A 27,659-nucleotide genomic window follows, 5' to 3' on the forward strand; every position below is an offset into this window, starting at 1 on the left:
ATGGCCGCACATGCGCAGATGGTGGAGTTTGCGTGGGCGGCGGGGAAACCCGGATCTTCGTCTGCTCGCTGCTGCTGCGGCCGCCCAGCAGCTGATCTGCTCGGCAGCAGCAGCGAGGAGCCGAATCGGGCTTTCCCCTTTGCGTGGGCGGCGGGGAAACCCGGATCTTCGTCTGCTCGCTGCTGCTGCAGCCGCCCAGCAGCTGATCTGCTCGGCGGCAACAGCGAGGAGCCGAATCGGGCTTTCCCCTTTGCGTGGACGGCGGGGAAACCCGGATCTTCGTCTGCTCGCTGCTGCTGCGGCCGCCCAGCAGCTGATCTGCTCAGCGGCAGCAGCGAGGAGCCGAATCAGGCTTTCCCCTTTGCGTGGGCGGCGGGGAAACCCGGATCTTCGTCTGCTCGCTGCTGCTGCGGCCGCCCAGCAGCTGATCTGCTCGGCGGCAGCAGCGAGGAGCCGAATCGGGCTTTCCCCTTTGCATGGGCAGCAGGGAAACCTGGATCTTCGTCTGCTCGCTGCTGCTGTGGCCGCCCAGCAGCTGATCTGCTCGGCGGCAGCAGCGAGGAGCCGAATCGGGGTTTCCCCTTTGCGTGGGCGGCGGGGAAACCCCGATCTTCGTCTGCTCGCTGCTGCTGCAGCAGCAGTGAGCAGACAAAGATCCAAGTTTCCCCGCCGCCCACGCAAAGGGGAAACCCCGGCTCCTCGCTGATGCCCCCGCCCGCCCGCCCGCCCGCCGCCCGCCGCCCGCCAGCAAGAGGGGAGAGATAGAGAGAGAGAAGGAAAGAGATGAGAGAGGGAGGAAGAGAGTGTGAGAGAGGAAGAAGCAAGATAGAGAAAGAGAGAGAGAAAGAAAGATGAGAAAGGAAGGAAGAGAGTGACGTCATCGGGTGGAAAAATTGCGATACTGTATAGCGTTTCGCGAAGAACGAGATCGCGAAAATCGAGGGATCACTGTATGTTTATCCCAAGCATGTTTAAATTCAGTTACTGTGGATTTACCAACCACGTCTGCTGGAAGTTTGTTCCAAGGATCTACTACTCTTTCAGTGAAATAATATTTTCTCACGTTGCTTTTGATCTTTCCCCCAACTAACTTCAGATTATGTCCCCTTGTTCTTGTGTTCACTTTCCTATTAAAAACACTTCCCTCCTGAACCTTATTTAACCCTTTAACATATTTAAATGTTTCGATCATGTCCCCCCTTTTCCTTCTGTCCTCCAGTCCAGACTATACAGATTGAGTTCATTAAGTTTTTCCTGATACGTTTTATGCTTAAGACCTTCCACCATTCTTGTAGCCCGTCTTTGGACCCGTTCAATTTTGTCAATATCTTTTTGTAGGTGAGAACATCTAAATCTTATCTTCATACATACAGAACACTGATGGAGTTTGAATTTATTTATTTATAGGGTGCCGATCTTTCCTCTGATTAACATTCTGCAGCTTACAATCATAAAAAAATAAAACTTTGTAAATAAAAAAACATAAATCCAAAATCCAAAACACAACAGCCCAATTAAAAGACGGGAACAGCAAGGGGGCAGAGGTGGGATACCATTGTTATTCGATCACCCACCTCCACTGTGATACTCCTCCATTGAAGCCCCAAGCTAACCGTCGGAGTCCAGGCCTTTAAATTCTTGCAGAAGATCAAGAGGGTCAGAATGGCCAGAAAACTAAGAATATCAATTTTGATCAGGAATATAGCCACAGTCAAAAATGAACATTGTTTTTTTCCATAATTGAGAGCATTATATAATTGAATTTTCCATCATTGGAAAATTATGCATTATGAGAGCATATGCACCAAAGACAAATTCATTGTGTGTCCAATCACACTTGGCCAATAAAGGATTCTATTCTATTCTATTCTATTCCCCTCTCTCCTCTCCTCTATTCTATTCTTAAAGAATAGATAAAATAATTTCAATGCATACCTCAGTTATCTACCCAGAGGGCAGTCACATTTAAAGGCATACACTGAAATGCTAATTTTTTATTTTGACGTATGTACAGTATTTCAAACATTGTTCATACATCATTGCCTCAAAAATTTAAATATTCATATATGATATATGTAGTGTTGTAAGCACTATGTGATTCAGTTTCATTAAAAAATGAATTGCCAAAAACATGAACATTTCTCTACTTTATTGAAATCCAACCATTTACAAATGTTTTTCCTTTTGTTTTCACTAAAGCAATTTAAAAGGCCAAATCTGAAACTTTATTAAAGCATTAAAGCTCTACAACTGCAGATATCCAAAGCACCCAATATGCCCTGTATCTTTTTCCCCCCCTTGGGAGAAAATTCATTACAGCAGATGATTATAACTTTTCACAACTGGCCATATGTTATAAATGAGGTTTAGAACAGCAGAAACAACCCATAAATAATAAACTAAATTATGCAACATTGAGACTGCTAAAGTTCATTTTGATTATTTATTAAACCATCAATATCAAACTTGATCATGTCACATGATGTATTGTGAATTTTTTTTGCCTTTGCGGAGCCAGGATGGGTGCAGCATGCGAGTGATGCCATGGGCCACCAGTTTGATACTCCTTTATTAGACCATGAATAATTGAATTCCAGGTAATTAATTTTACTACATTCAACTTAAACCTAAATTAATTTTAACCCCATAGTGGCCATATGGGAACATACAGACAATTTATTTCTAAGTATTGATTACAATAAAATTGGTGGTGCAATGGTTAGAATGCAAAACTGCAGGCTAACTCACTGCTTACTCCAGGAGTTCGATTCTGGGTGGTTTAAGATTGAGTCAGCCTTTCATCCTTATCCAAGGTTGATAAAATTGTTGTTTATTTATTTATTTTATTTATTTATTTATTGTATTTGTATGCCGCCCCTCTCCGAAGACTGTTGTTGAGGGCAATATGCTGACTCTGTAAACCGTTTAAAGAGGGCTGTAAAACACTGTGAAGCAGTACATAAGTCTAAATGCGATTATTTTTTTTTATTATAAAAAAGTAAAAGGGAAAATAATTACCAGGAGCTAAGTTAGAAAAACAAGAGTTATTTCTGTTTTCCAGAAAACACAAGAATTTCTATTCCAATTCCCTTCAAAGAATCACAACTTTCATAACAGCAAATAAATGCAGAATGGTTGCTGGAATTGGGTATGTTTAGTTTAATGAAAAGAAGAACCAGGGGAGGCATGAGAGCAGTGTTCCAATATCTCAGGGGTTGTCACAAAGAAGAGAAGTCAAGCTATTCTCCAAAGCTCCTGAAGCAATGGACAAGAAGCAATGGGTAGAAACTAGGGTTTTCATCCCTTCTTTCCTCTCTATTCATTTGTGTTATTTATTCAGACTGTGACTGTGTGAGACAGGGAGTTCTGTTCACCTCCTTTTCATAATGGAGGAGAACACACAATGGGTTCTTGTTTGTTAAAAGACTTACATAATACAGGTCACCCTATTAACACACCATTTTTAAACAAAAGCTTATTGTTCTTTTATTTCATCCCACCTTTAACAATACTTTCTTATAAAACTTATACTTCTCACTTTAGCTTTTCTCACTGGTTCTTTCTGTTGTGGAATTTTCTCTCAAACTGTTTTTATCAAAAGGAAAATAGATATCCCAAGGATGTAGACAGTGTTTTGTTTTCTTTAAGTGCATTGTTATTTTAAAAAATGGTATGCATGCTGAAGGAATTTTTTTATTAAAACTCAATATGTGCTTTCGGGATGCGTGCCATAAAGAATTTCTTGTGTTGTAAATTATACTGACAAGGTCCAAAGTTTATTTTCAATAAAGCCTCTAAGCCACATTACTTCATCTCTGCATCCAATTCGAAACCAGCTTAATGAAACTATGGATGTGATCTTGAGGTCTCTACACCCATCTTCCATTTTACAGTATGTCTCTAAAATCCAAAACTCAGTTATCCCCAAAGAAAATTTTAACAGTGACTAGGGTAAAGAGAATGTTGGTACTAAGAATCAGAATTTTCATGCAAAGTGTTGAAATAAAAGCTATTTATAAAGAGAGAAAGGAGGTTCTACAGCCAACTGGACAATGTGTAGGAAAAGAACACTTCATCACTGGAATATTCCAGCTACAGAACAAGGTGCAGTTTGTAATGCATATGGTTTCAAAATGGGGAACAAATTGGGATAGTTAATCTGTATAGCCTGGAGCAGCGTTTCCCAACCGGTGTGCCGCGGCACACTAGTGTGCCGCGAGACATGGCCAGGTGTGCCACGAGAAGCTCCAGCTGGGCGGGGCGCTGCCGGCACCCCTGCCTGAATGTCGTCCTGTGGATGGTCTTGGGCTTCACAGTCGCTTCCTGGTTCCCTCTCCTTCCACTGCCTGTGTCTCCCGCCGTCGCCTCCACCAAGCCGCCGCCCGTTGCCGTGGGTTCCTCGAGTGGGAGCTGCCGCTTCCCTCCATCCAGCTCAGCCACGCTGCCGTAGAAAGCACAGAGGTTATTGCCACCGCTTCTGCCTCCACTCAGGGAGCCACCGTGGTCACCGCGCCTTTTCCTCTCGCTCAGGTCAACCACGATGGCTCCCTGAGTGGAGGCAGAGGTGGCGGCAATAACCTCTGCACTTTCTATGGCAGCGTGGCTGGGCTGCCTGGAAGGAAGCGGCAGCTCCGAGGAATGAGGCGCTGGCGGTAGACACAGGCGGAGGGAGGAGAGGGAACCAGGAAGCAACCGTAAAGCCCAAGAGCAGCCACAGGACGACCTTCAGCCAGGGGCACCGGGACCGCGCGCAGCCATGGTGGGAGCAGCATGAGAAAGAGAGGATTCTATCCCACGAGGAGACGTCCACCGAGCTGCAGGTCCCGCTGCCGTCGCCTTCTTTCCCTCCGCCTCTTTCTCCTCATGCAGCCTGAGCCCGCCTTTGCGAGTCCGCCCTGGCTTTCGCTTCGCCCCATGATTTCCCCGCAATTTCATCCAGGCCACCTCTTGCCTCCTTTTGAACTGCGGGGAAATCTGCGGGTGAAGCAAAAGCCAGGGCGGGAGAGAAGCGCGGGGGTGGGGAAGGAGGAGAGCCCCTCAGCGCTTCCCCTCCGCCAAGCTGCCTGCTTGTCCTCGTGCCTCGTTGCTACCTCCTGCCTTTTTCCAGGGGCCTTTGGAAGGCACCCAGGGAAGGGGGGATTGGGGGTGGCTGCAGCGGCTTCTCGTCCTCCTCATCTGGCTGCTAACGCCTGCCTGGCCCCTCTTGCAGTCCCTTCACTGAGAGCTTTTGTCCCAGGCTGTCAGCGAAAGGGCTACAGGACAGGCGGGGCAGGCGTTCTTCTCACAGCTGAGGCAGGATTTGGAATGTCGGGGGTGTGTGCGTGCGGGCTCCGCATCCCCCTGCCACCCGGAACATTTAAAATAAGAAAAACCTTTGCCGGCCTCCGCAGAGAAGAAAGGAAGAGAGAGAAAGAGAGAGAGAGCAAGAGAGGCAGAGAGAGAGAGAGAGAGCAAGAGAGACATAGCAAGAGAGGCAGAGAGAGAGAGAGAGAGACAGACAGAGAAAGAGAAAGAACGAGAGCTAGCAAGAGAGAGAGAAAGAGAGACAGAGAAAGAGAGACAGAGAGAGAGAGAGAGAGAAAGAAAGAGAGAGAATGAAAGAGAGATAGCAAGAGAGGCAGAGAGAGCAAGGGAGAGAGAAAGACATATAGGGAGGGAAGGAGGGAGAGAGAAAGAGAGCAAAAAAGAGAGGAAGAAAGAAAGAGGGATGGAGAGAGAAAGAAGGAAGGAAGAGAGAGAAAGAGTGAGGGAGAAATAGAGCGAAATGGAGGAAGATTTTTTTTTGTCAAAACTTTTCTTTAGCCACCCCCCCCCACACACACACGTTCAGTGTTCCCCAGGATTTTGAAAATATGAATAATGTGCCGCGGCTCAAAAAAGGTTGGGAAGCACTGGTCTGGAGGACAGAAGGAAAAGGGGGGACATGATCGAAACATTTAAATATGTTAAAAGGTTAAATAAGGTTCAGGAGGGAAGTGTTTTTAATAGGAAAGTGAACACAAGAACAAGGGGACACAATCTGAAGTTAGTTGGGGGAAAGATCAAAAGCAACGTGAGAAAATATTATTTTACTGAAAGAGTAGTAGATCCTTGGAACAAACTTCCAGCAGACGTGGTTGGTAAATCCACAGTAACTGAATTTAAACATGCCTGGGATAAACATATATCCATTGTAAGATAAAATACAGGAAATAGTATAAGGGCAGACTAGATGGACCATGAGGTCTTTTTCTGCTGTCAGTCTTCTATGTTTCTATGTTAATTTCTGGATTGATTTTGAGTTCCAGAACCAAGCAACCAAAGGTGAAAGGTTCAAGCCAGCAGGAAGAATGATACCTGTTACCATAGAGTTTAGAGCAGTGTCTGTGAACTTTTGAGGTACCAGAAACGGGTTCTGTGGAAAGAAGTTTTTCCATGGAATGAGGAACTGGTGATTTTGCATGCTGCCTGCATCCTGCAGATGGGGCTTCACTGGTTTGCATTGACTGGTTGCTGGCATGCCACAAACCAGTGCCAGTCCACGCATTGGGCGTTGGAGACTCCTGGTTTAGAGGTCTTTCTCAGGTAAAACCTGAATGTACACTTTTCTTGTTCTCTGAGATTTACCATAATCATAGTTAATAGTAGATTCTATTAACTACACTGTTCAAAAAAATAAAGGGAACACTTAAACAGCACACTATAACTCCAAGTAAATCAAATTTATGTGAAATCAATCTGTCCACTTAAGAAGCAACACTGATTGACGATCAATTTCACATGCTGTTGTGCACATTCAACTTTGTACAGAACAAAGTATTCAATGAGAATATCTCATTCATTCAGATCTCGGATGTTTTTTGAGTGTTCCCTTAATTTTTTTTGAGCAATTACCACATTTTGGGCGTGGCTTATGCAGGATGCCCTGCATTTTCTTTCAAAATCTTTCAGTGCAAATTGGGTGCTCTGGGATGGAGCTCCATTTTTGCTACCCCACTGTGTTCTCCTCCCCATCCAGGCAGCACCCCCTCCCATCCGAGCAGCAGCCCACCCCTGATTCTAGGGCTTTCCCATAAAACAGGTTTTTAATTCGGGACTGGAGATGGAGTCAATATCCATCCTCTGATATCCGTGATCCTACACATTTCATTCTCAGAATTTGGCTATTGGATTCCATTCATCAATGTACTTAGTTAAAATATTTCAGTAAATTAAGAGTTTAGGAGGAAACATCCTCAATTGTTGCTTTGTCTCTTTTACTTTATTTATTTGTCAAGCGTGCATATGAATACAAAGAAAGTATCAACATTAATATGAATATATAAAAGCACAAGCATGGTTTTGAATACATGATATTTTACGAAATACATGGGGACTTTAGGACAGGGACGGTAGGCAAGCGACTGACTTGCTTATAAATCAATTAAATTAAATTAAATTAAATTAAATTAAATTAAATTGCAACCTTCCCCTCTTCCCCATCATGGTAGGGAACTTTCTGACATCCTGACTTAAGAACGCCTCTACTTAAGAACTTTTCTAGATAAGAACTGTGTGTTCAAATTTTTTTTGCCTCTTCTTAAGAACCATTTTCTACTTAAGAACCCGAGCCCAGAAAAATTTCCCAGGAAATTTGAGAGTGACACAAAGGCCCGGCCAGTTTGCTGCCATTCCCCCTTTAATCCTGGCCATCTTGGGCTTCTCTGGGCTGTCAGAGGAGCCTTTCGGTGGCGTTTAAGGAGGCTTTGACAGTCCAGAGTGAACAAAGCATTTTCCTTTCTCTGGGCGCTTGGAGAGGGAATAAACCTCTGCCAGCGCCCAAAGAAAAGAAACGTTCCCTTCACTCTGGGCAGCAACTGTCCTCCTCCTCTTCTTCTTCCTCCTCCTCCCACCCAAATTCCCAGCTTTTATTTCTTTCCTAATGGGTTTGCACACATAATTTGCTTTTACATTGATTCCAATGGGAAAAATTGCTTCTACTTACAAACTTTTCTACTTAAGAACCTGGTCACGGAACAAATTAGGTTCTTAAGTAAAGGTACCACTGTATGTGCATTTTTTAATGGAAAAGAAAAACCCCCCAACAGGATACACCCTTAATGCTGACAGTAGGATCAGTAGGATCCCTACTGAACAAAAGTTCATTGAAAACAGTTCTGTTGTGAATTTGTAAAGATTGTGATGGCAGGAATAAAGCCCTTCATGGCATCGGACCAGAATATCTCCGAGACCGCCTTCTGCCGCACGAATCCCAGCGACCGATTAGGTCCCACAGAGTGGGCCTCCTCCGGGTACCGTCAACTAAACAATGTCAGTTGGTGGGCCCCAGGGGAACAGCCTTCTCTGTGGCGGCACTGGCTCTCTGGAACCAACTCCCCCCAGAGATCAGAACTGCCCCTACTCTTCCTGCCTTCCGTAAACTCCTCAAAACCCACCTTTGCTGTCAGGCATGGGGAAATTAAACATCTCCCCCTGGGCACGTTTAATTTATACATGGTATGCTTGTGTGTGTGTCTGTTAGTATATGGGTTTTTAAAAAAATCTTTAAATATTTTAATTAATTGGATTACTTATGATTTGTTTTTCACTTGTTGTGAGCCGCCCCGAGTCTTCGGAAAGGGGCGGCATACAAATCCAAATAATAAATAAATAAATAAATAAATAAATAAATAAATAAATAAATAAATAAATAAATAAGTAAATAAATAAAGAAAGAAAGAAAGAAAGAAAGCACCCTTTTTTTTGGTGACCTGATCAATGATTGGATTTGGGTTTCAGGATATGAAGTGTGCTAGAATGTAAATCAATTCCTTTTGCAAGCGAAGGCAAAATCTCCCCCTCCTTTTCTTGGCCTAGCGGAATTCATGTAATGAAAGTTGCAGTGGTAGTACTTGTGTTTTTCCTCTCACAAACTACTGCGGTAATTGGAGCTGGTGGGTCAAAAAGTCACCCTTTCCATCATGGCTTTCTATTTCCAGCAGAGGGTTCCACAGCACAAATAATTAGAGCTAAGAAAAGTTAAAGGTCTCTGCAGAGCCATTCACCTTCTCACAGGAGTTATTTTATAAGCCTTCCACATTCCTTGGCAACTGATATTTCTGGACTGGAATTTTTCTAAGGAATGAAGCATGGAATCTTATCCTTGCTGTATCATCTCACAGTGATCAGACATGTTGGTAGCTTTGAAATGTAATGTGAAATGGCCACATCTTTCCAATGATTAAGCAGCCCAGAGTCATTTGCTACAAGATGGGTGGCAAATAAATTCAATGAATAAATAATCTTTTCAATAAATCTTAAGTTACTGTATTGCCAGTGCTGAGCTGCCTGTCAAGCTTGTTCAGCAAATATTAAAAAAGGAGTTGTGCAGTTACTTATTTAAACACCCAATTTTGCTATGCATATATAATATAGCAATATTATATGTGTATGTATGCGGCATACAAATCTAATAAATAATAATAATAATAATAATAATAATAATAATAATACTGTAATACTGTGTGTATGTAAAAAAACATTTGACACACATACACACACACACATATATATATATTTGTAGATTTTCACGGGTATATGTATGTAGATTGTTCTGATTTTGGGTTTTGCCCCGTGTAATATTTTGAGTGTCTATGCGACGTTTCGGTGAAATCACATTCACCATCATCAGGCTGAAGTTGTAAGCTTCGTGCTGCTGTAAATATTGGAAATATGTATTTATATATATAATTTTCAAATATATAATATAGCAACTGTATTACATAGGTGTGCCATAGTTTAGCCATTAATACTGCATTCTGGACCATCTGAAGTTTCCAAATGCTTTTGAAGGACAGCCCCATATACATTGCAATAGCCTAATATTGAGATAGTTCCTAATCTAGGAATGGGTACAATTGGCATATAAAATATATTTGTGTAAAAGTTCTCCTGCCCGTCATTTTTACCTGCTTCTTTAGTCAAGAGTCAAGAATCCAGAAGACCCAAATAACATTGCAGTTTTATCTGGTGAAATATTAATCCATCCAGAACTGAAAGTGGAAAATATGCAGATACAAAGGGCCTTAAATCTTGTACGCAGTCAGTCTTGCTAAGGTTAAGCCATAGCCTATTCTTCATTGGGAAAGGTCCTTGATCAAACTGTTTGCTTGGTCTGAAGTGAGATGTTTAATTAAGTATCATCAGTATACTTCATCCCCTGCTGCAAGAAGACTCGGGAAATTTTTATTATTAATTGTGTAACAATCTGACGTACCGAACAAAATCAAAAATTTGGGGGGATGATCCTAAAGATATTTTAAAGCAGGGGTCTCCAACCTTGGCAACTTTAAGCTTGGCGGACAACTCCCAGAATTCCCCAGCCAGCACCCCTGATATGGGTGAACTTTTAACATAACACATGCCCCATTTAAAACCTTGTTGCTTAAAACAGTTTAGCTTTTGCTGGACTTTGTAGTTGAACATTTGATACAACATTTGTGCTTACTTCCCCAACGGTTTCCATTGTAATGGAAGTACATGTTTTGCGCACGCTTCACACACACCTGTTCCTGAAAATGGCCCTCTGCACATGCTCAGTACAATAAAAAAAGTTCAAAAATCGAGATGGCGGTACCTATGGTGCCATTGAGAAAACTGGCTTGGGGACATGGCAGGCCTGGCTTGTTGCCGGTTCCAGTGACCCAGGTTGCCAAGTTCTATAGAACCGGTCTGAACTGGGAGGAACCCACCTCTGGATACACCGCTGGTTTGTTAAACATGTCAAATACGAAAATTTCCCATGCTTTCATCTAAAATAAATCAGAACTGGTAACGTGAACAAAAGAACCTTTTATTATTGCACATAATCCAGAAGAACAGCAAATAAAAGGTCCTGGATAGCATTGCACAAATTGTCATTTATTTTCATTTTTAAAAACATGTGATTTCAAAAAGGTATGTTTCTGGTGATGATACATCTGTCGTTTTGAAAGCCCTGAACATTTTAAGAATATCAAACTATGTTTGAAGGCATGCAAATGGAGGTAAACCCGCTCCTGCTCACCCGAGGAAGCAACACTCCACAGGGCTTGCGCACACATTTAGTCCCAATCCAGAAGTTCTTTGGGAGAAGTAAGAAGTAGGAGGGAGATCTCTTTCTCAAAGGACCTTTCCATTCATCTTTAAAAAGGCCTCTTGGGCACGAATGGAAAAACTCACACCTTCCATAGGAGACTCTGGATTTTTTGTGTCATCTTGTTCTAGACAATATTTGGAACAAGAAATAAAGAAGATCCTTAAGTCAAGGTTCCCAGGACTGTAGGAAGAACTGGCATTATTTGAGAGCTAAAAGGCCATATGTGATTCCCCCTCTATTAAATTACTTGCATTTATTTCTTTGGTGAAGGCTTGTCCTTTTAATGTAAACAAAGCAGTTGCAGTAGAGAGAATGAGCTTCTTGGTGATTGTGCATACATTGGTATCCCGATTCGCTAGCAACTGCTTTGTTTACATTAAAAGGACAAGCCTTTACCAAGAAATAAATGTAAGAGTGTGTGTGTGTACAATCCCTGGAACGTTTAAAATTTATTTAAAAACTACTAAAGAGTTACTAAACTTTTGTCAATCTCTATTGACTTCATCAGAGTATAAAATCTCCCTTGGAGAGATGCTTGCTTTTATATGATACCATTCAATTTAGTCATTGCATGCGTAACAGGGCCACACCCTTTCTTCCCTCCTGTAATTAATTTTTGGTTTCTGTCTTAGTCTAATTGAACAGCATCACATAAAAGCAAGCATCCAATAGGGATTGACGAAAGCTTAGTAACTTTTTGATGGTTTTAAAATAAATTTTAAATGTTCCGGAGATCGTGATGGCCACGGCACATGGCAAGGACAGTCAAAAATATTTTGCTGTCCGAGTGAGAGCATTTTGCGCTGTAGTCATCCACCTTTAAAAAGGACAAAAATCAGTTTTGCAATTTGGCATGGAGATCCAGCTGTCTAAAGTAAAATAATTTTAAAAAAGCAACAGCCTCTGGACAGAGAGTCTGTGGATCAGTGATGGGTTCTAAATCCCATTGCTACCAGTTCATGTGCATGCTCATGACACTTCTGTGCATGCGCAGAAGCATCCAGGGCGGGTGGGCATCCAGAGCCTCTCGCCCCTGCCACCACTGGTTTGTACTGGTAGCAACCCACTGCTGTTGTGGATCCTGCCTTATATATGCCACAGACCACAAATACATTTCTTTTATCCTTGTCATTACATTGCAGAAAGCAAAGCATAACGAAGAAAATAACCACACGGCATTTCTGCAAAAAGAGAATTCAGAGGTGGATAGGAATAATCCTAATGTTTTTCAAAGAGCCGCTTCATGATAAACAAAGGACATTGATACCTTTCAAAGAAAATCACATTCCCTGTTGTAAAGCTGCTGGCATACTAAAGTGTACACCTAGAAAGCCAGGACAGAGGCTGTCAGGTTTCAAAAACAAATAACAGCCTGGTTATGTTTAAGGGAATATATTTAGATAAAAAGGACATGTAACAATGAAAGCCTCAAAATTGCTTGTATTGCTATTATTTCATGTTTGAAGGACAAGTTCTTCTTGCACAATTTTCTGAGCAGCGTTGCCATACCTCATTGGTTGTTAGAAATCTTGGTTTTCTCCTCCTTCAAAGCAGAGTATTTATTAAACAAGCTGTCAGGAACAGCACTCCTGTCTTCCAAATTCATTTTCAGCCCTTCATCAGTTGTAAGTCATCTGCTTTGAACACATGGTTTACCTGCTGCACTTAAAATCCTGTCACCTTTTGGCACCTACAATTACAGTCTCTTATACAGTAACCTATTAATTTTCCTCTGTATTTTACTTGTGCATATTTAACCCACCGCTGCAATTCCAAGGACTATCACTATAGTTGTAACAAATCATTGTCAGTTTAAAGAAGGCACTTTTAAAAAATCTTTTTGGAAACAAAATTCCTTATTCTCTCCCCCTCAAAGAAAGTTGGAAAAGGGAACATCCACACCCGTTAAAGACAGATTCACATACTGAAATTTCAATGACAAGCCATTTCTGCAGCTGAATAATACAAAAAGGAACAGAGTGTAAAATGGATCTTGCCACAGATCTAATCTTAGGGTGGGAATGGGATAAACAAAGCTAGCAACAAAAATACTCCAGGCACTGCATAGTTATTAAATGAGCAGATTTCATCTACCAACATTTATAGCAAGCCACATTAAAATGCAACCTATAGTAAGTAAGCTAAACAAGTTTCTTGGTGTTTAATTGCTGCTAATCAGCATTGCAAAAAGAATTGCTAGTAAGACCAGATTTCAGCGCCCTTGCACTGAAATCCATAAAAGAAGATAGTAATTTGAAAACTAATTTCATTGTTTCAAATTGTGACTTTACCTATGTCCTAGACAGAACCGGCTGAATGCCGCCTCCAGTACCAGAATGGGATCTGCTATTTAGGAAAAAAGCTTCACTCAGTTTAGAAGATAGACTTCTTAAATGGATTTAGGAGCATGTGAAACCACCAATTTTCCCTAGTATTTCGGTTTGTATGGGATACTATACCCAGAATTAATTAGGGGACATGTTGCCAATTGGTTATCAAGAATATTGCTTGCCCATATTTCAATCTTGTCCCAGCTCTCCATCCACTCCCTTCTGGATCCTTGGCTTTGCTGGCTGATGCTCCATTTGCGCTGATAGCTCTATGATACGTGCAGTTTATCCTGGAAGCTTTGTGACACTTGTGGTTGGGAGAGTCTTCTTTTCTTTAAAGCCTCCAACTTCTTTGGTGAACTTCTTTCAAGCTTTTGCTTTGAGAAGATATTGAATAGGACTAATCTCCAAAGAAAATAGCTCCAGGTATGACTGATAAAAACATCAATTTAGGCTTATGTACAATATAGACAAGTTGCAATACCAACTCCTCGGAGTCGCGCAACTGCTACTGGCCCAGGACAAGTGCTAAGGAAGGAAAACATCTAAATGGAAACTTTTAGAAGCAAAGATCGAGCTACCAGCCAGGCCCTCTCCCACCACTGCCAGCTAGCCAAATTAAAGCAAAGAAATATGGGGAATGACACACCAAAGAGATAAAAGAATCTTCAAAAGCCTGCACGGTGCCTGCTAGACATTTAGTTCCAACTGAGCCACTTCTTCATTATACAATGCTTTGCTCCACTTCTATATGAGCTGCGGAAATGGATGCAAAGTTCTTCATATCTAAAAGGGCAAAAAAGTTTGAGAAAGAAATGAATCTGTTGCTTTGCTAGTGGAGAGAAGCATCAAATTGGGCAGTGGGGGAAAGGGAAAAATTGAATGCCCAAACACCTTGGCTCTCCTAACAGAGCTAAAAGAAAAAAGCTACAGGTTCTAGAATGCAGAATATAGGATTAGGGAGGGAGAGCGGGACGAGTTCCTTACAAGACAGGAAGAAGTTTTAAGCCCTAGTTTCTAAATCTTTCTTATTGACTCTATCTTTTTTTGACTAGGACCATATTATTGATTTTAGCAAACTTTTTTTTCTTGGAGACTTGGATAATTGCTCAAAATACAACCAGGGTAATGCTTGAATGCCCCCTACCCCCAACCACTTTAAGCATACACTTGGAGTTAATCATGATTCAAAACTGCAGCACAATTTAGAAAAATGGAGATTGGAAGATTTGTACCACTAAGTCTGATGTTTTCACAGTGAAATTCAGAGAAAAGACTTTTTTGTTTGTGTTTCCATCCCACAATTAAGATGAATCCTTGTTTCTTCAACAAGTGGCAGTGTAGTTCATCAAAATTATAAATCTTCAAAGCAACGCAGACTCAAAACAAAAGGAAGAATAAAAGAAGTTGTAAAATTTGAGATCTCTTCCTGCTGTGGTTGGAGCAAAAGAGTTTGCCAGAAGCATTGTGTAATTGTTTATGACCACAATACACTCACTGGGTGCTTCTATGCTTCTTCCTTTTAACATAGCTCTGAATGGCCAATGTTCTCTCTGATCAGGACGGTTGTTTGGACCAGCATACTTCTGTGAATATATAAAATTTAAAAAATTAGGAAGGCAATAGAATTCATATTATTTTTTTAAAAAAATAACATTTGTGATACTACCCTAGGAAAAGGTTAACTGGAGAAAGTTCCATAAATAAAACAGACTTTCCATAAGAATTAAAAACTAATAGCTAATATTCTGGTTTATTACCTGTGTTTTCAAACAATCCCTATCCCTGGATAATAAACAATATTGTTCCTATTCCATTCCCCCTACTTGTCTTTTATTTCCCACATTCTTACTTATTTTTGTCTGGTTAATAATTTCATGGTATCAGCAGCCATCCTGTGGTAGAAAATAGAATAGATCATGTAAAAGACAGAAGACTGTATCAGTAGATACTCTGCAGTTTTAAAAAATGCAATGTTTGAATGACTCCCATACTAATCCACAGAATAAATTTGCCTGAATAGTACACACTGAATAAGAGTTGTTGGCGAGAAGCTCTCAGCAAAGGGGATGAGAATACATATACAGTGGTACCTCTACCTAAGAACCCCTCTACTTACGATATTTTCTAGATAAAAACAGGGTGTTCAAGATTTTTTTGCCTCTTCTCAAGAACCATTTTCCATTTACAAACCTGAGCCTCCGAAACTGTAACCAGAAAAGGCAGGGAGAGCCTCTGTGGGGCCTCTCTAGGAATCTCCTGGGAGGAAACAGGGCCAGAAAAGGCAAGGAGAAGCCTCTGTGGGGCCTCTCTAGGAATCTCCTGGGAGGAAACAGGACCTCCGCCCTCCCTGTGGTTGCCCCAATGGCATGCATTATTTGCTTTTACATTGATTCCTATGGAAAAAATTGCTTCTTCTTACAAATGTTTCTGCTTAAGAACCTGATCATGGAACAAATTAAGTTTGTAAGTAGAGGTACCACTGTATGTGAATTGGCTTTGAACTTTCCAACTTTTCTCTCTTCTCTCATTCATCTCTATTTCTATTTAACTTATTTTAACATCTAAAAAAAATCAAGATGGCCTGAGAACAATTCTATCATGTTTAGTTAGAATATTGCTAAAAAGAAACACCCCACTCTTCCTGTCTGTCAAAAGTCAAATGTTACAAACTGGAGCCAATTTTTCTTTTTGACTTTTCCTATCAATTTTGGAATGCTTATTGTACTAGTCTCCATAGATAGACACAATGACCATAGAAATCAGGCAGTGAAAGGCTGCTCGTCTTTGATGCTAGTGTACGCTCTCTGAGCCTGCGCGGGCGTGCATTGGCGAGAAATTCGGCTACTGCGTATGTGCCGCAAGCGAAATCTCACACGAGGACTCTGGCACTCGTGAGATTTTTGCCTATTTTCAGTGATTTCTTTGCTTCCGTGCAGGCGCAGAAGCAAAAAAACACTGAAAATAGGCAAAAGCTCGCATGCACAAGCATCCTTATGCAAGATTTTGCTTATGGTGCATGTACAGGACCAAATCTCATGCAGGGGTGCATGTGTTGGGGAGCATATCACAATTTTTGCTACCACACTGCTCACCACTGGAATCAGATATGTAGAAGAAGGATCAGTCAGTGGTGGAGGCCAGGAGAACAAGGAGGAGGTCTGATGGATAAATGGAAGTACAGTGGTACCTATACTTAAGAATGCCTCTCCTTAAGAACTTTTCTAGATAAGAACCAGGGGTTCAAGATTTTTTGGCCTCTTCTTAAGAACCATTTTCTACTTAAGAACCCGAACCCTGAAAAATTTCCCAGGAAATTTGAGAGCAGCACGAAGGCCCAGCCAGTTTTCTGCCATTCCCCCTCGGTTTCTCTCTCTGGCTCAGTGTATGTGAGGCAGCCTCACATCAGGTGTATGGGAGGCGCGTGCTCCTTCTCGTGGCCTCATAGTCCCCTCCTTTTTTTTTTTGAGCCTTAAAGTTTTGGACTTTTTTGATTCCCCTCACCTCACCTTCTTCCTTCGGCAGTGACTGTTCTCCTCCTCTTCCTCCTCCTCCTCCCAACCAAATTCCGAGCTTTTATTTCTTTCCTAATGGGTTTGCATGCATTATTTGCTTTTTACATTGATTCCTATGGGGAAAAATGCTTCTTCTTACAAACCTTTCTACTTAAGAACCTGGTCATGGAACCAATTAAGTTCTTAAGTAGAGGTATCACTATATAGAGAATTAGGAGGTGATGAAGAGGGAAGACAAAAAAAAGAGGACATGGGAAACAAAAGTGAAAGAAGGAACAGACAATGGAAAAGAAGAAAAATATGAGGGTAAAGGAGAATTTAAAAAGGAACGTCATCAGAGTAGGACAGAAAGGTAATACAGTATAAAAAACGATAGAGAAGTAACATGCAGAGAAGTTAGAATGAATGAAGAGGACTCAAGTGGAGTAATTAATAGATTTTGGAGAAGAGAGTTGACATAATTATTTCTGCTTTAATTTACTGGTATGTTGTATTTTAACTTTAATTTTATCTCATTTTTTATTGTTATTGTTACATATGGCTTTTTATGTTATAAAATTATATGTTGTGAAGCAAGTGGACTACTATTATTATGACATCTATTTTTTGCATCTTACAAGCAAACATTTTACATTTATAGAAAATGCATAAAACAGAGCTCTGTGCCATTTAAGAAGTATTGTAAGGCCTGGTCATTGCTTTGATACATAATGAGACGGTCCAGGTTTTGATTTTTAAAAACGACTGGTGTCAGTGAATATGCTGATGACATTCTTATTGGAAACTATCCTCATTGAACTGAATGAAGGTTGAATTGGAATAATTGGAAGATAATTGCACACGTTTGCATGTACAATTTATCTGCATAGGCTGATAAATTCTTTTCTTTGCAATGCTTTAAAAAAAAATCTATAAATATAAGAATTAAAAATAAGGCACCCAGAATCGCTTATCTGTGAGATGGGTGGCATATTAATTTAATAAACAAACAAGCAAGCAAATAACAAACAAATAAATTAAATACAAAATAAAAGATGTCCAGAATAAGCAACTAAATAGCACTGGTATTCAAGTATAAAAGATGGCATTAGCAATCATAGGAAGGAACGCCAGTCAAAAATAATCCTAAAATAAAATACAGGAAACAATATAAGGACAGACTAGATGGACCACAAGGTCTTTTTCTGCCATCAGTCTTCTATGTTTCTATGTTAAAATATTACACCTCAAATCACAGCAAGTTTTGTATTTATTTAAAACATTTAAAGAGCCCCCTATCATATAATCAATCTTGGGTGGATCCCAATAAGAATTGTCACTCCTATTTATTAAAAAATGTAGATGACTGCTTAATTCATATGTGGTGATCTTGAGCAGCTTACAACATTAAAAATCCACAAAACTCCTAACCTTCACCACCACTACCATCCCAGCAATCCCCTAAAACATTTAACACTCCTCTCCATCCAAGGTATTCTTACCTTGTTTCAGTATCTCATCAAGTCAGAAAATGTACAAATAAGATAGACAGGCCAATGTTCAATAAAATGACCATGCAGATGATTATTGTGTTAGGTCCCTAAGAAGGAAAAATTCAAGAGCATTATATTAAATACCTATTACGATTTAAAACAAAGACTTAGATTGAAGATATCCTCAAAATATGAAACAATCATCATAAAACACAGACTATCCATCTATATAATTATAATTATAATTATAATTATTTATTAGATTTGTATGCCGCCCCTTTCCGTAGACTCGGGGCGGCTCACAACACAATAAAAACAGTTCATGACAAATCTAATAATTTACAATTTAAAAATATTTTAAAAACCCCATTATTAAACAGACATACATACAAGCATACCATACATAAATTGTATAGGCCCGGGGGAGATATCTCAGTTCCTCCATGCCTGACGACAAAGGTGGGTTTTAAGGAGTTTACGAAAGGCAAGGAGGGTAGGGGCAGTTCTAATCTCTGGGGGGAGCTGGTTCCAGAGAGTCGGGGCCACCACAGAGAAGGCTCTTCCCCTGGGGCCCGCCAACCGTCATTGTTTAGTTGACGAGACCCGGAGAAGGCCCAGTCTGTGGGACCTAATCGGTCGCTGGGATTCGTGCGGCAGAAGGCGGTCTCGGAGATATTCTGGTCCGATGCCATGAAGAGCTTTATAGGTCATAACCAACACTTTGAATTGTGACCGGAAATTGATCGGCAACCAATGCAGACTGTGGAGTGTTGGTGTAACATGGGCATACCTGGGGAAGCCCATGACTGCTCTCGCAGCTGCATTCTGCACAATCTGAAGTTTCTGAACACTTTTCAAAGGCAACCCCATGTAGAGAGCATTACAGTAGTCGAACCTCGAGGTGATGAGGGCATGAGTGACTGTGAGCAGTGACTTCCGGTCCAGATAGGGCCGGAACTGGTGCACCAGGCGAATCTGGGCAAACGCCCCCCTCACCACAGCTGAAAGATGGTTCTCTAATGTGAGCTGTGGATCGAGGAGGACGCCCAAGTTGCGGACCCTCTCCGAGGGGGTCAATAATTCCCCCCCCAGTGGACGGACAGGTGGGATTGTCCCTGGGAGGCAAAACCCACAGCCAATCCGTCTTATCAGGGTTGAGTTTGAGTCAGTTGACACCCATCCAGGCCCCAACAGCCTCCAGACACCGGCACATCACTTCCACTGCTTCTTCAGAAAGGGGCAGCATGCAAATCTAATAAATTATTATTAATTATTATTATTATATGCACAATGATCCTGCTGAATTGTAACTCCCAAGCCCTAGGAAGCATGTCCTATTGTGAGATGTGCTGGGAGTTACAGTTCACCAATATTTAGAGCAACACACATTGCTGCCTATTCCACATACATTAGAATTACATGATTAAGAACTTTGGCCCTACGTAATACCCTCGCCCTATAGCTGCAAGGATTATTTTTGCTTTCAATTTTATATAAACTCTAACGTTTAATGATAATTCAACCAGAGATTATGAAGATGTCTGCTTTTCACTAATTATTAAACTTACAAACCACACTCCGTATTGTATATTCATTTTTTGCACATCTAAAATAAAAGTAAAAGCACAGGATCATGCAATTTTAGAATAAAAGGAAAGATGGAAAATCTCCCAAGAATTCCAGATATATAAACCAGACTATTGTATGAAGGAGGAAGAGAAGCAGTTTGGTATAATGATTGGTGCCAATCTAGAATCTGGAAGGCAGAAAGTTCTAAAACCACCTGGGAGTCTGTGGACCAGTCCCTCTCTCTTAGCTTCTATGGAGGAGGCAACCGCAGACCACTTCCAAACTTTTGGCAAAAAAACCTGCAGTGATTTGTCCAGGGAGTTGCTAGGAATCAAGATGGGACTTGAAGGACACTCTTCTCTCTCCAAAAAAGAATTACGAAAGGGTATCGCCAAAGAAGAGAATGGCGAATAACTTCCAAGAGCACTGCATGGAGAGGTCTAAGAAATTGGTTGGAATTAAACGTGACTCAAAGAAATGTTATAATCCTCCCAGCCACACAGAAAAGAGTAGCATATTTTTAAATTGCCACCTACCACTTTGAACTCTTCTCTGGTGAACGTGTTAATACATGTACTGAACTGGAACATAGTTAATTTGGTCTAAATAGCCCGGGGAGTGTTTTCCCCAAGAAATTGGTGTGGAACATATGCTTAAGCTATTGAAAGTAAGTTGCTAAATAAATTTATTGGGCATGATTTTGAAAATTGATGAAATAAATCAGTGATGGCAAACCTATGGCATAGGTGCCACAGGTGGCACGCAGAGCCATATCTGCTAGCATGCAAGCCTTTGCCAATCTCAACTCCAACGTCCATGTGTGTGCCAGCCAGCTGATCTTTGGAGCCTTTGGAGCCTGGGGAGGGGGCTACTGGGCCCACCAGAAGTTGATAAGCCCTGCATGGCATTGGACCAGAGTACCTCCAGAACCACCTGGTACCGCACGAATCCCAGCAACCGATAAGGTCCTACAGAATTGGCCTTCTCCGGGTCCCGTCGACCAAACAATGTCATTTGCCGGGCCCCAGGGGAAGGGCCTTCTTTGTGGCAGCCCCGGCCCTCTGGAATCAACTCCCCCGGAGATTAGAACTGCCCCCACACTCCTTGTCTTTCGTAAATTACTCAAGACCCATCTATACCGCCAGGCATGGGAGAGTTGAGACACCTTTCCCCCAGGCTTTTTTATATTTATGTTTGGGTATGTATATGTTGTTTGCTTTTTTAAAAATGATAGGGTTTTATGTGCTTTTTAATATTAGATTTGTTTTCGCTGGAATATTGTTTTTATTATTGTTGTGAGCCGCCCCGAGTCTTCGGAGAGGGGCGGCATACAAATCCAATAAATTGAATTGAATTGATAAACAGGTCTTTTCCAGCCACCAGAGAGCCTCTGGGGGGACAGGGAAAGCTGTTTTTGCCCTCCCAAGGCATTGAATTATGGGTCTGGGCACTCACGCATCCATGATAGTGTGCACACACGCTCTTTTGGCACCTGAGGGAAAAAAGGTCCACCATCACTGAAATAGATCAATACTTCCTATTGCAGTGGTGGTGATTTTTGTTTGGCACAAAGTGCCCAAAACGGAAGGTGTGTGCATGCTAGAGCACCAGAAACTCAATAACTAGCTGGCCAGCAACAGCACGCATGGCCACATAGAGATCTCTGTAGGCCACCTCTAGCAAGCATGCCATAAATTCGCCCTCATAGTCCTAGCCCTAGCTTCTACATGATGGGATATATTTGGAAGAGGGAACATTACAAGCTCCAGAATGAACAACAGGATTCAAAACTAAATAATCCTCCTCCTCTTCATCCTTGGAAACACAATAACTAAATTTGAACCTGCAAAGATTTTTCATAGGCAAATTTTCCAAGAAATCATAAATATAGTACTTTGGATAGTTTTTCCTAGAAGTAAAATGCTTTGAAGGAATTTGCTGTGGTGCTAACTGTTGTTAAACAGTTATACTAGTTTCATGAAACTCAAGTCATACTGAAATATTAGAGTTTCAACACAATTTTTTACCAAGATCAACCAAGATGGGCGGCATACATGGGGCTCTCTACATGGGGCTATCTTTGAAAATTGTTCGGAAACTTCAGATTGTGCAGAATGCAGCTGCGAGAGCAGTCATGGGCTTTCCCAAATATGCCCATGTTACACCAACACTCCGGAGTCTGCATTGGTTGCCGATCAGTTTCCGGTCACAATTCAAAGTGTTGGTTATGATCTATAAAGCCCTTCTTGGCACCGGACCAGATTATGTCAGGGACCGCCTTCTGCTGCACGAATCCCAGTGACCAGTTAGGTCCCACAGAGTGGGCCTTCTCCGGGTCCCGTCAACTAAACAATGTCGTTTGGTGGGACCCAGGGGAAGAGCCTTCTCTGTGGCGGCCCTGGCTCTTTGGAACCAACTCCCCCCAGAGATTAGAATTGCCCCCACCCTCCTTGCCTTTCGTAAGCTTCTTAAAACCCACCTCTGCCATTAGGCATGGAGGAACTGTGATATTCTTTCCCCCTAGGCCTTACAATTTACGCATGGTAAGGTTTGTACGTATGTTTGGTTTTATAATAAGGGTTTTTTTAGTTGTTTAGTATTGTATTGTTACATGCTGTTTTTTATCACTGTTGTTAGCCACCCCGAGTCTGCGGAGAGGGGCAGCATACAAATCCAATAAATAATAATAATAATAATAATAATAATAATAATAATAATAATACAGTTAATAAATAAATAAAGTACAGTTTTCCAAAGAAGTACAAAATGTTCATGGCTGATCTATTTTCACAGAAATATTAACAGCAAGTGGAAAATTTAGAAAATGGCTAGCATATTAGTGCTGCTCTCTCCCCAATCCAATCTGCTAAATGAACAACTATCCCTGCTATGAAGACAAAACCAAATTACCTCTTCTTTTTCTGCAACCTCTTTTGTGGCTGCTTCTGGTGGAGAAACTTTTTTTACCACAGTCTTGGGCTCAGTTTTAGCTACCATCTTGGCTTCAGGCTTGGTTTCGCTCACAGCTTCTACTTTCTCTTCTACTTTCGACTCAGGTGGATGTTGTTTGGGCTCAAGCTTAGATTCTGTCTTGACTATTTTTTTCTCTTTGTGAACTGGTTCGTGTTGGGTCACAGGTGTACTTGCCCTTTTTTCTAGCTCTAATTTGTGATCCACTGCTTTCACATCAGATTCTGGCTCTGGGGACCTTGGCTTGGTGGTAAATGTGGGTTCTGAGAATGGCTCTTCTTCATTATCCACTGGGGGAGTAACTGGAGAGGTCCGAACAGCATAACTGTGATACCCCTCAAATAATTTAACTTCACCTTCTTTCTGTATCCTTTCAAGAGGCTTGATCTCCATCCTATCAGTAGCAATCTTCATATGACTAGGACGGCTGGGGCTCTGAGAAGAAGCTCTGCTGTTACTTCCTGACTTCTCCACTGGTGTCAGTGGAACATTAGATGAAGTGTTGGGCCTACTTCCTGTATAATTCCCATCCTTGGTATGGTCTCCATTCCAGTTCCCAGGGCTGAGAAAACCATCTTTCTGAGAACTCTGCTTAGCACGCTTGGACTCAGGCGGTGTGCCAGATGGTGATGGAGTTGGAGCTGGACTCTCCTTAGGTTTCATAAACTCCTGCTCATCCCCCTGGGGACTTTCTGGAGGTGTTGCTGGCGATGTATCTTCACCAGGGGGTGTTTCTTGTATACGCTCCACATTCTCCTCGTTTTCCATGAGTTCCTGCAGTAGCCTCCTCTTCAGATATTCAGGGCCTAATAAGGGAAAAAAACAATTTTAAACATTATCAAAAGGGCATTTAATTTATCTCACACTTGTAAGTTTGTGGCTGGTAGTTAGTCAGGTTTAGCCTTTTCACCTCTAGATCTATGAATGGGACACCCCAACCCACCATGAAGTGGGTTAATTAAAGGAAGGCTGACTCGTCATTTGGTCATCCTCCGCCAAAGAGAAATGAGTAGAGTAAGTCAAACCTGCTGTCGTTCAATGAGACATTATTTAAATTATATTTATATTATTAATTTTGTATAGCCTGCTGGAGACCTGTAAACAATATAAAAAACATGCCATCACAGGAAACAATGCCATCTCTATAGAAAAAGCTTGGTATTGAAAATAACTTCTTTATTTAATTAGAATCAATCATGATAGAAACTTCCTATAACCCTGTGTAAACAAACAAACATTTTCAATAATCAAATGTTCTACAGAAGAGTTCAGCCTTTATTGCTCTCAGCCCCAACACTCCTCTCCCCCCAGGAAAAGAAAACAACAACAACAACACAGTAGGGGAGCAAGAGAAAAGGACAAGTTTTTTAAAAAGATGAAATCCATTAAAAATAAGCCTCTGTTGCTGACTCCGCAAGCAATAAGTATGCCTGAATCTAAATATCTATTAGATTTATTAATTGTTACAGTGACTGGTAGTGCAGTGCTATTTTTTATTAGAACCTTTTCCATTCCATTTCCTTATAGCAATCCTTCTCAAATAGTGGGGCATGCCCTACTGGGAGGAGTGCATGTGACCCCATGGAAAATGCACGGTCCCTCTCGATCAATTCCCCCAGACGGGGAGTGTTTTCCCAGTTGCATGCTGATCCGAGCCCAGAAACGAAGGCAGCCAGGCGGGGTGGAGCAGCTGCATGGGTTCTTATTGTTCTTGGCGGGCGCTGCAGTAGCCATGAATAGCATTACCTGCTGCTGAACAAGGAGGAACATCCTCTGCAGCTGGGCAAAAACTTCAAATGGCTCTCTAAAGCCTCCTTCCACACCATTTGCTGTGAGTGCCCGGCAGAGGCAGCACTTATGGGCCAGGCCGGCAACTCCAAAACATTGGCTTGATTTAGCTGGCCTGGCCCCATGCCTAATCAAAAACAGGCTCCACTGATTTCAGTGTGACTTACTCCCAGGTAAGTGGGTAGAGCAGCCTTCCCCAGCCAAAAGCTTGCTTAAGCTTATAATAAGTAAAATAACAAATATTAACACTAAAATTCCATTGGGACCCAGATTGGAGAGTTGCAGGGGGGGGATGAAATGTTTACTTATTCCTAGGGAAGGGCGTAACAGAAAATATTTGGGAAGCACTACCTTATAGCAAATACTAGCAGAAGCCTAACGCAGTTGCCATCTAGTGATCATCCTGAGTTTTCAGCCCAGATATGGTAGCCCTACTAACAAATAATTATCTCTGCCTAGCTCAGTGACGGCGAACCTATGACATGGGTGCCACAAGTGGCGTGTGAAGCCATATCTGAGGGCACACAAGGCTTTTTCCTATGTCAACTCCAGCACACTTGTGTATGCTGGCCAGCTGATTTTCAGCCTTCAGAAGGACGGCGGGGGAGGCTGTTTTCACACGTTGGGCTGTTTTTGGCCCTCCGCAGGCTTCAGGAAAGCCTCCGGAGCCTGTGGGTGGTGAAAAATGGTCCAACAAGGCAACCGGAAGTTTGGAAATGTAGGGGCAGTGCAGGGAGGATTGTGTGCGCATGCATGAGGGGAAGCTATTGCATTATGGGTGTGGGCACACACCACTGTGCTATCGTGTGTGTGCACACCATTTTTGCAGCCGAGCAAAAAAAAGGTTCACCATCACTGGCCTAGCTATTTATCTGCACATAGAGATACATCACTTGTATATCTTCTCAGGGATATAACTTCTATATAAAGACTGGATGGGGAAAAGAATCAGTAGAGATTTGTCCTTAATGTAAAGTGAGCTGTCAGATGGGCACATTGCTTACTAATGAGATCATCCACCTGTGACATCAAGATCCCTTTGGAAGCACTGGAGAAATTGACCTGGCTTAGTTAAAGAAGGTGACTTCTGGGTTCAGGTTGCACTCTGTCTTCATCTCACTGCATTCTGTAGTATCTGCCTGCACCATTGCTATGGGTTACATTATTATTTATAGGCTAGGCAAAATCAGTCTGGTTTTCTCCATTGCTTCTATATCCTTCCCCCACAAACTTTAAACATGCTTATAATGTGAACTAAATAATTAGTTTTAATTAGCAAGATAAGATTTATGAGTATAGCTAAGATGGCAGGAAACGTCTTGTTCTAAACCAAGGTCAGAAAAATGAGTCTTTTAAATCAGTCTGCATTACAAATGTAAATTCTACACCAGTTCAACCATCTTTTGTGTGTGCATTTCCTCCAATATTCAGACACCATTAAGTAACATTTATAACTGACAGAGTTAATGTATCAGAGATTGAATAATAGTTTTACATCTATTTTACAATTTACATCTACCGTATTTTTCGGAGTATAAGACGCACCGCAGTATAAGAGGCACCTTAGTTTTTGGGCAGGAAAATGGGGTTGGGAGGGTGGCAGTCTGTCTACCAGGTATTCATCTGGCTGGTCCTTAGCCTGGTCAGCTTCAGCACATTAGTTCGCTTGCTGGTTTGGAGGTTGGGGCTGTTAGGGCTGTGCTTCTAAAGCACAGCTGATTGTTGGTGGGGGCAGCAATTAGAAAAGCAGGCAAAACATGGAAGATCACTTAGCTTGTGCTGGGGCGGAAAAACAGCTTCAAAAGCGCAGCTGATCATTGAAGGGAGCTCCAGTGACTTAAGTAGGCAAAGCATGGAAGGGGTAAAAGAAGGCAGCAGCTGTTCTGGATAGCCATTTTGGGTACTGCATGTTGAGCATTTGGAGGCTAAAAACGCAACACACGGAGCCCCAAAACACAAGCCATTGTCGGTGGCAATCTCTGCAGCAAGGAAGAGGACGTTCCACCAAGAGGGACTGAAGAGGGCATTCTGCCAAGAGAACGCAACTCTGTTCCTTATGGGAAGATAACCTGGCTGATTGCTGAGAGCATGAAGCCTCAGTTAAGTTGGTTTGCTTCTCTTCCCTGAGGAGCGACTCTAATGCTGCTTCTCTCTCTGATCCATCATCATAGTGCTACTGAACCTCATTACAGATGCTGTGAGGACTATAGCCAGTTCCCATCAATGTGGCCTTGTTATTGGCCACTGCCTTGCCAATAGGCAAGCCTCCAAATGGCCCCTGTTGCTAAGGCTGATCAAAATGGCTGTTGCCTCCATTGATGCTGAAGGTATGAAAAAGGTGGCTGAATGGCCTCCTCCTCAGAGAATGCTACAATTCAAAATGGCCACTGCTGTCACCAGTGCTGAGGTGGGAAGGTTTAGAAGTCACTCTAGGTCAGGGTGCGCCTATGTCTAATATGACAACAGTGCCTGCAATACCTCAAAACTACGGTAGCATAACACCGGCTTGTGGGGAAACTCCTGCTGGAGGGCAGGAACAACTGGCTGAGTGCAAAAGCTTGTGCAATGAATTTTAAGTCCTTGTTGTTCTTCCCTTGCCAAGCGGTATTGAGCGCAAGAACTCCCCTGGCCGTTGATCACACAAACGAGAAGTTTCAGTGGCAGGCCAGCTAAATCAGAGAATGAAGCAGCTTGAGCAAGCGCTAAGCAGCTTTGAATCGCTCTCGGAGATCATCTCCATAGCCAGATTGCAATGCCTCACAACAGCCAGAAAGATGGGCAGAGCAAAACTCTTAAGGCCAATATGAGGGAGCTCGCTTAGAAAGGAGGCGGGCCCTCGGCTGGAGGCCTGGCTAATGGCCAGGACTGCATATGAAATGACAGGCAGCCAGGGCAATGAGAAAAAACTCACAATCAATGA

At 42.0% G+C, this 27,659-nt stretch overlaps 1 protein-coding gene across 1 annotated transcript in view; it reads right to left on the reverse strand.

The window, feature by feature from the left end:
- Nucleotides 1-10,789: 10,789 nt before the first annotated feature.
- The window catches only part of JPH2 (junctophilin 2), a 77,495-nt gene continuing 60,625 nt past the window's right edge, over nt 10,790-27,659 (reverse strand). The window contains exons 4-6 of the mRNA XM_070744684.1: nt 22,892-23,757; nt 18,422-18,519; nt 10,790-15,011 (exon numbers count right to left, since the gene is read on the reverse strand). Of these exons, the coding sequence (XP_070600785.1) occupies nt 18,439-18,519; nt 22,892-23,757 (947 nt within the window). The 3' untranslated portion in view covers nt 10,790-15,011; nt 18,422-18,438. The remainder of the gene's footprint in view (nt 15,012-18,421; nt 18,520-22,891; nt 23,758-27,659) is intronic.

The sequence above is a fragment of the Erythrolamprus reginae genome, chromosome 3, assembly GCF_031021105.1.
Source record: "Erythrolamprus reginae isolate rEryReg1 chromosome 3, rEryReg1.hap1, whole genome shotgun sequence".
NCBI lineage: Eukaryota > Metazoa > Chordata > Lepidosauria > Squamata > Dipsadidae > Erythrolamprus > Erythrolamprus reginae.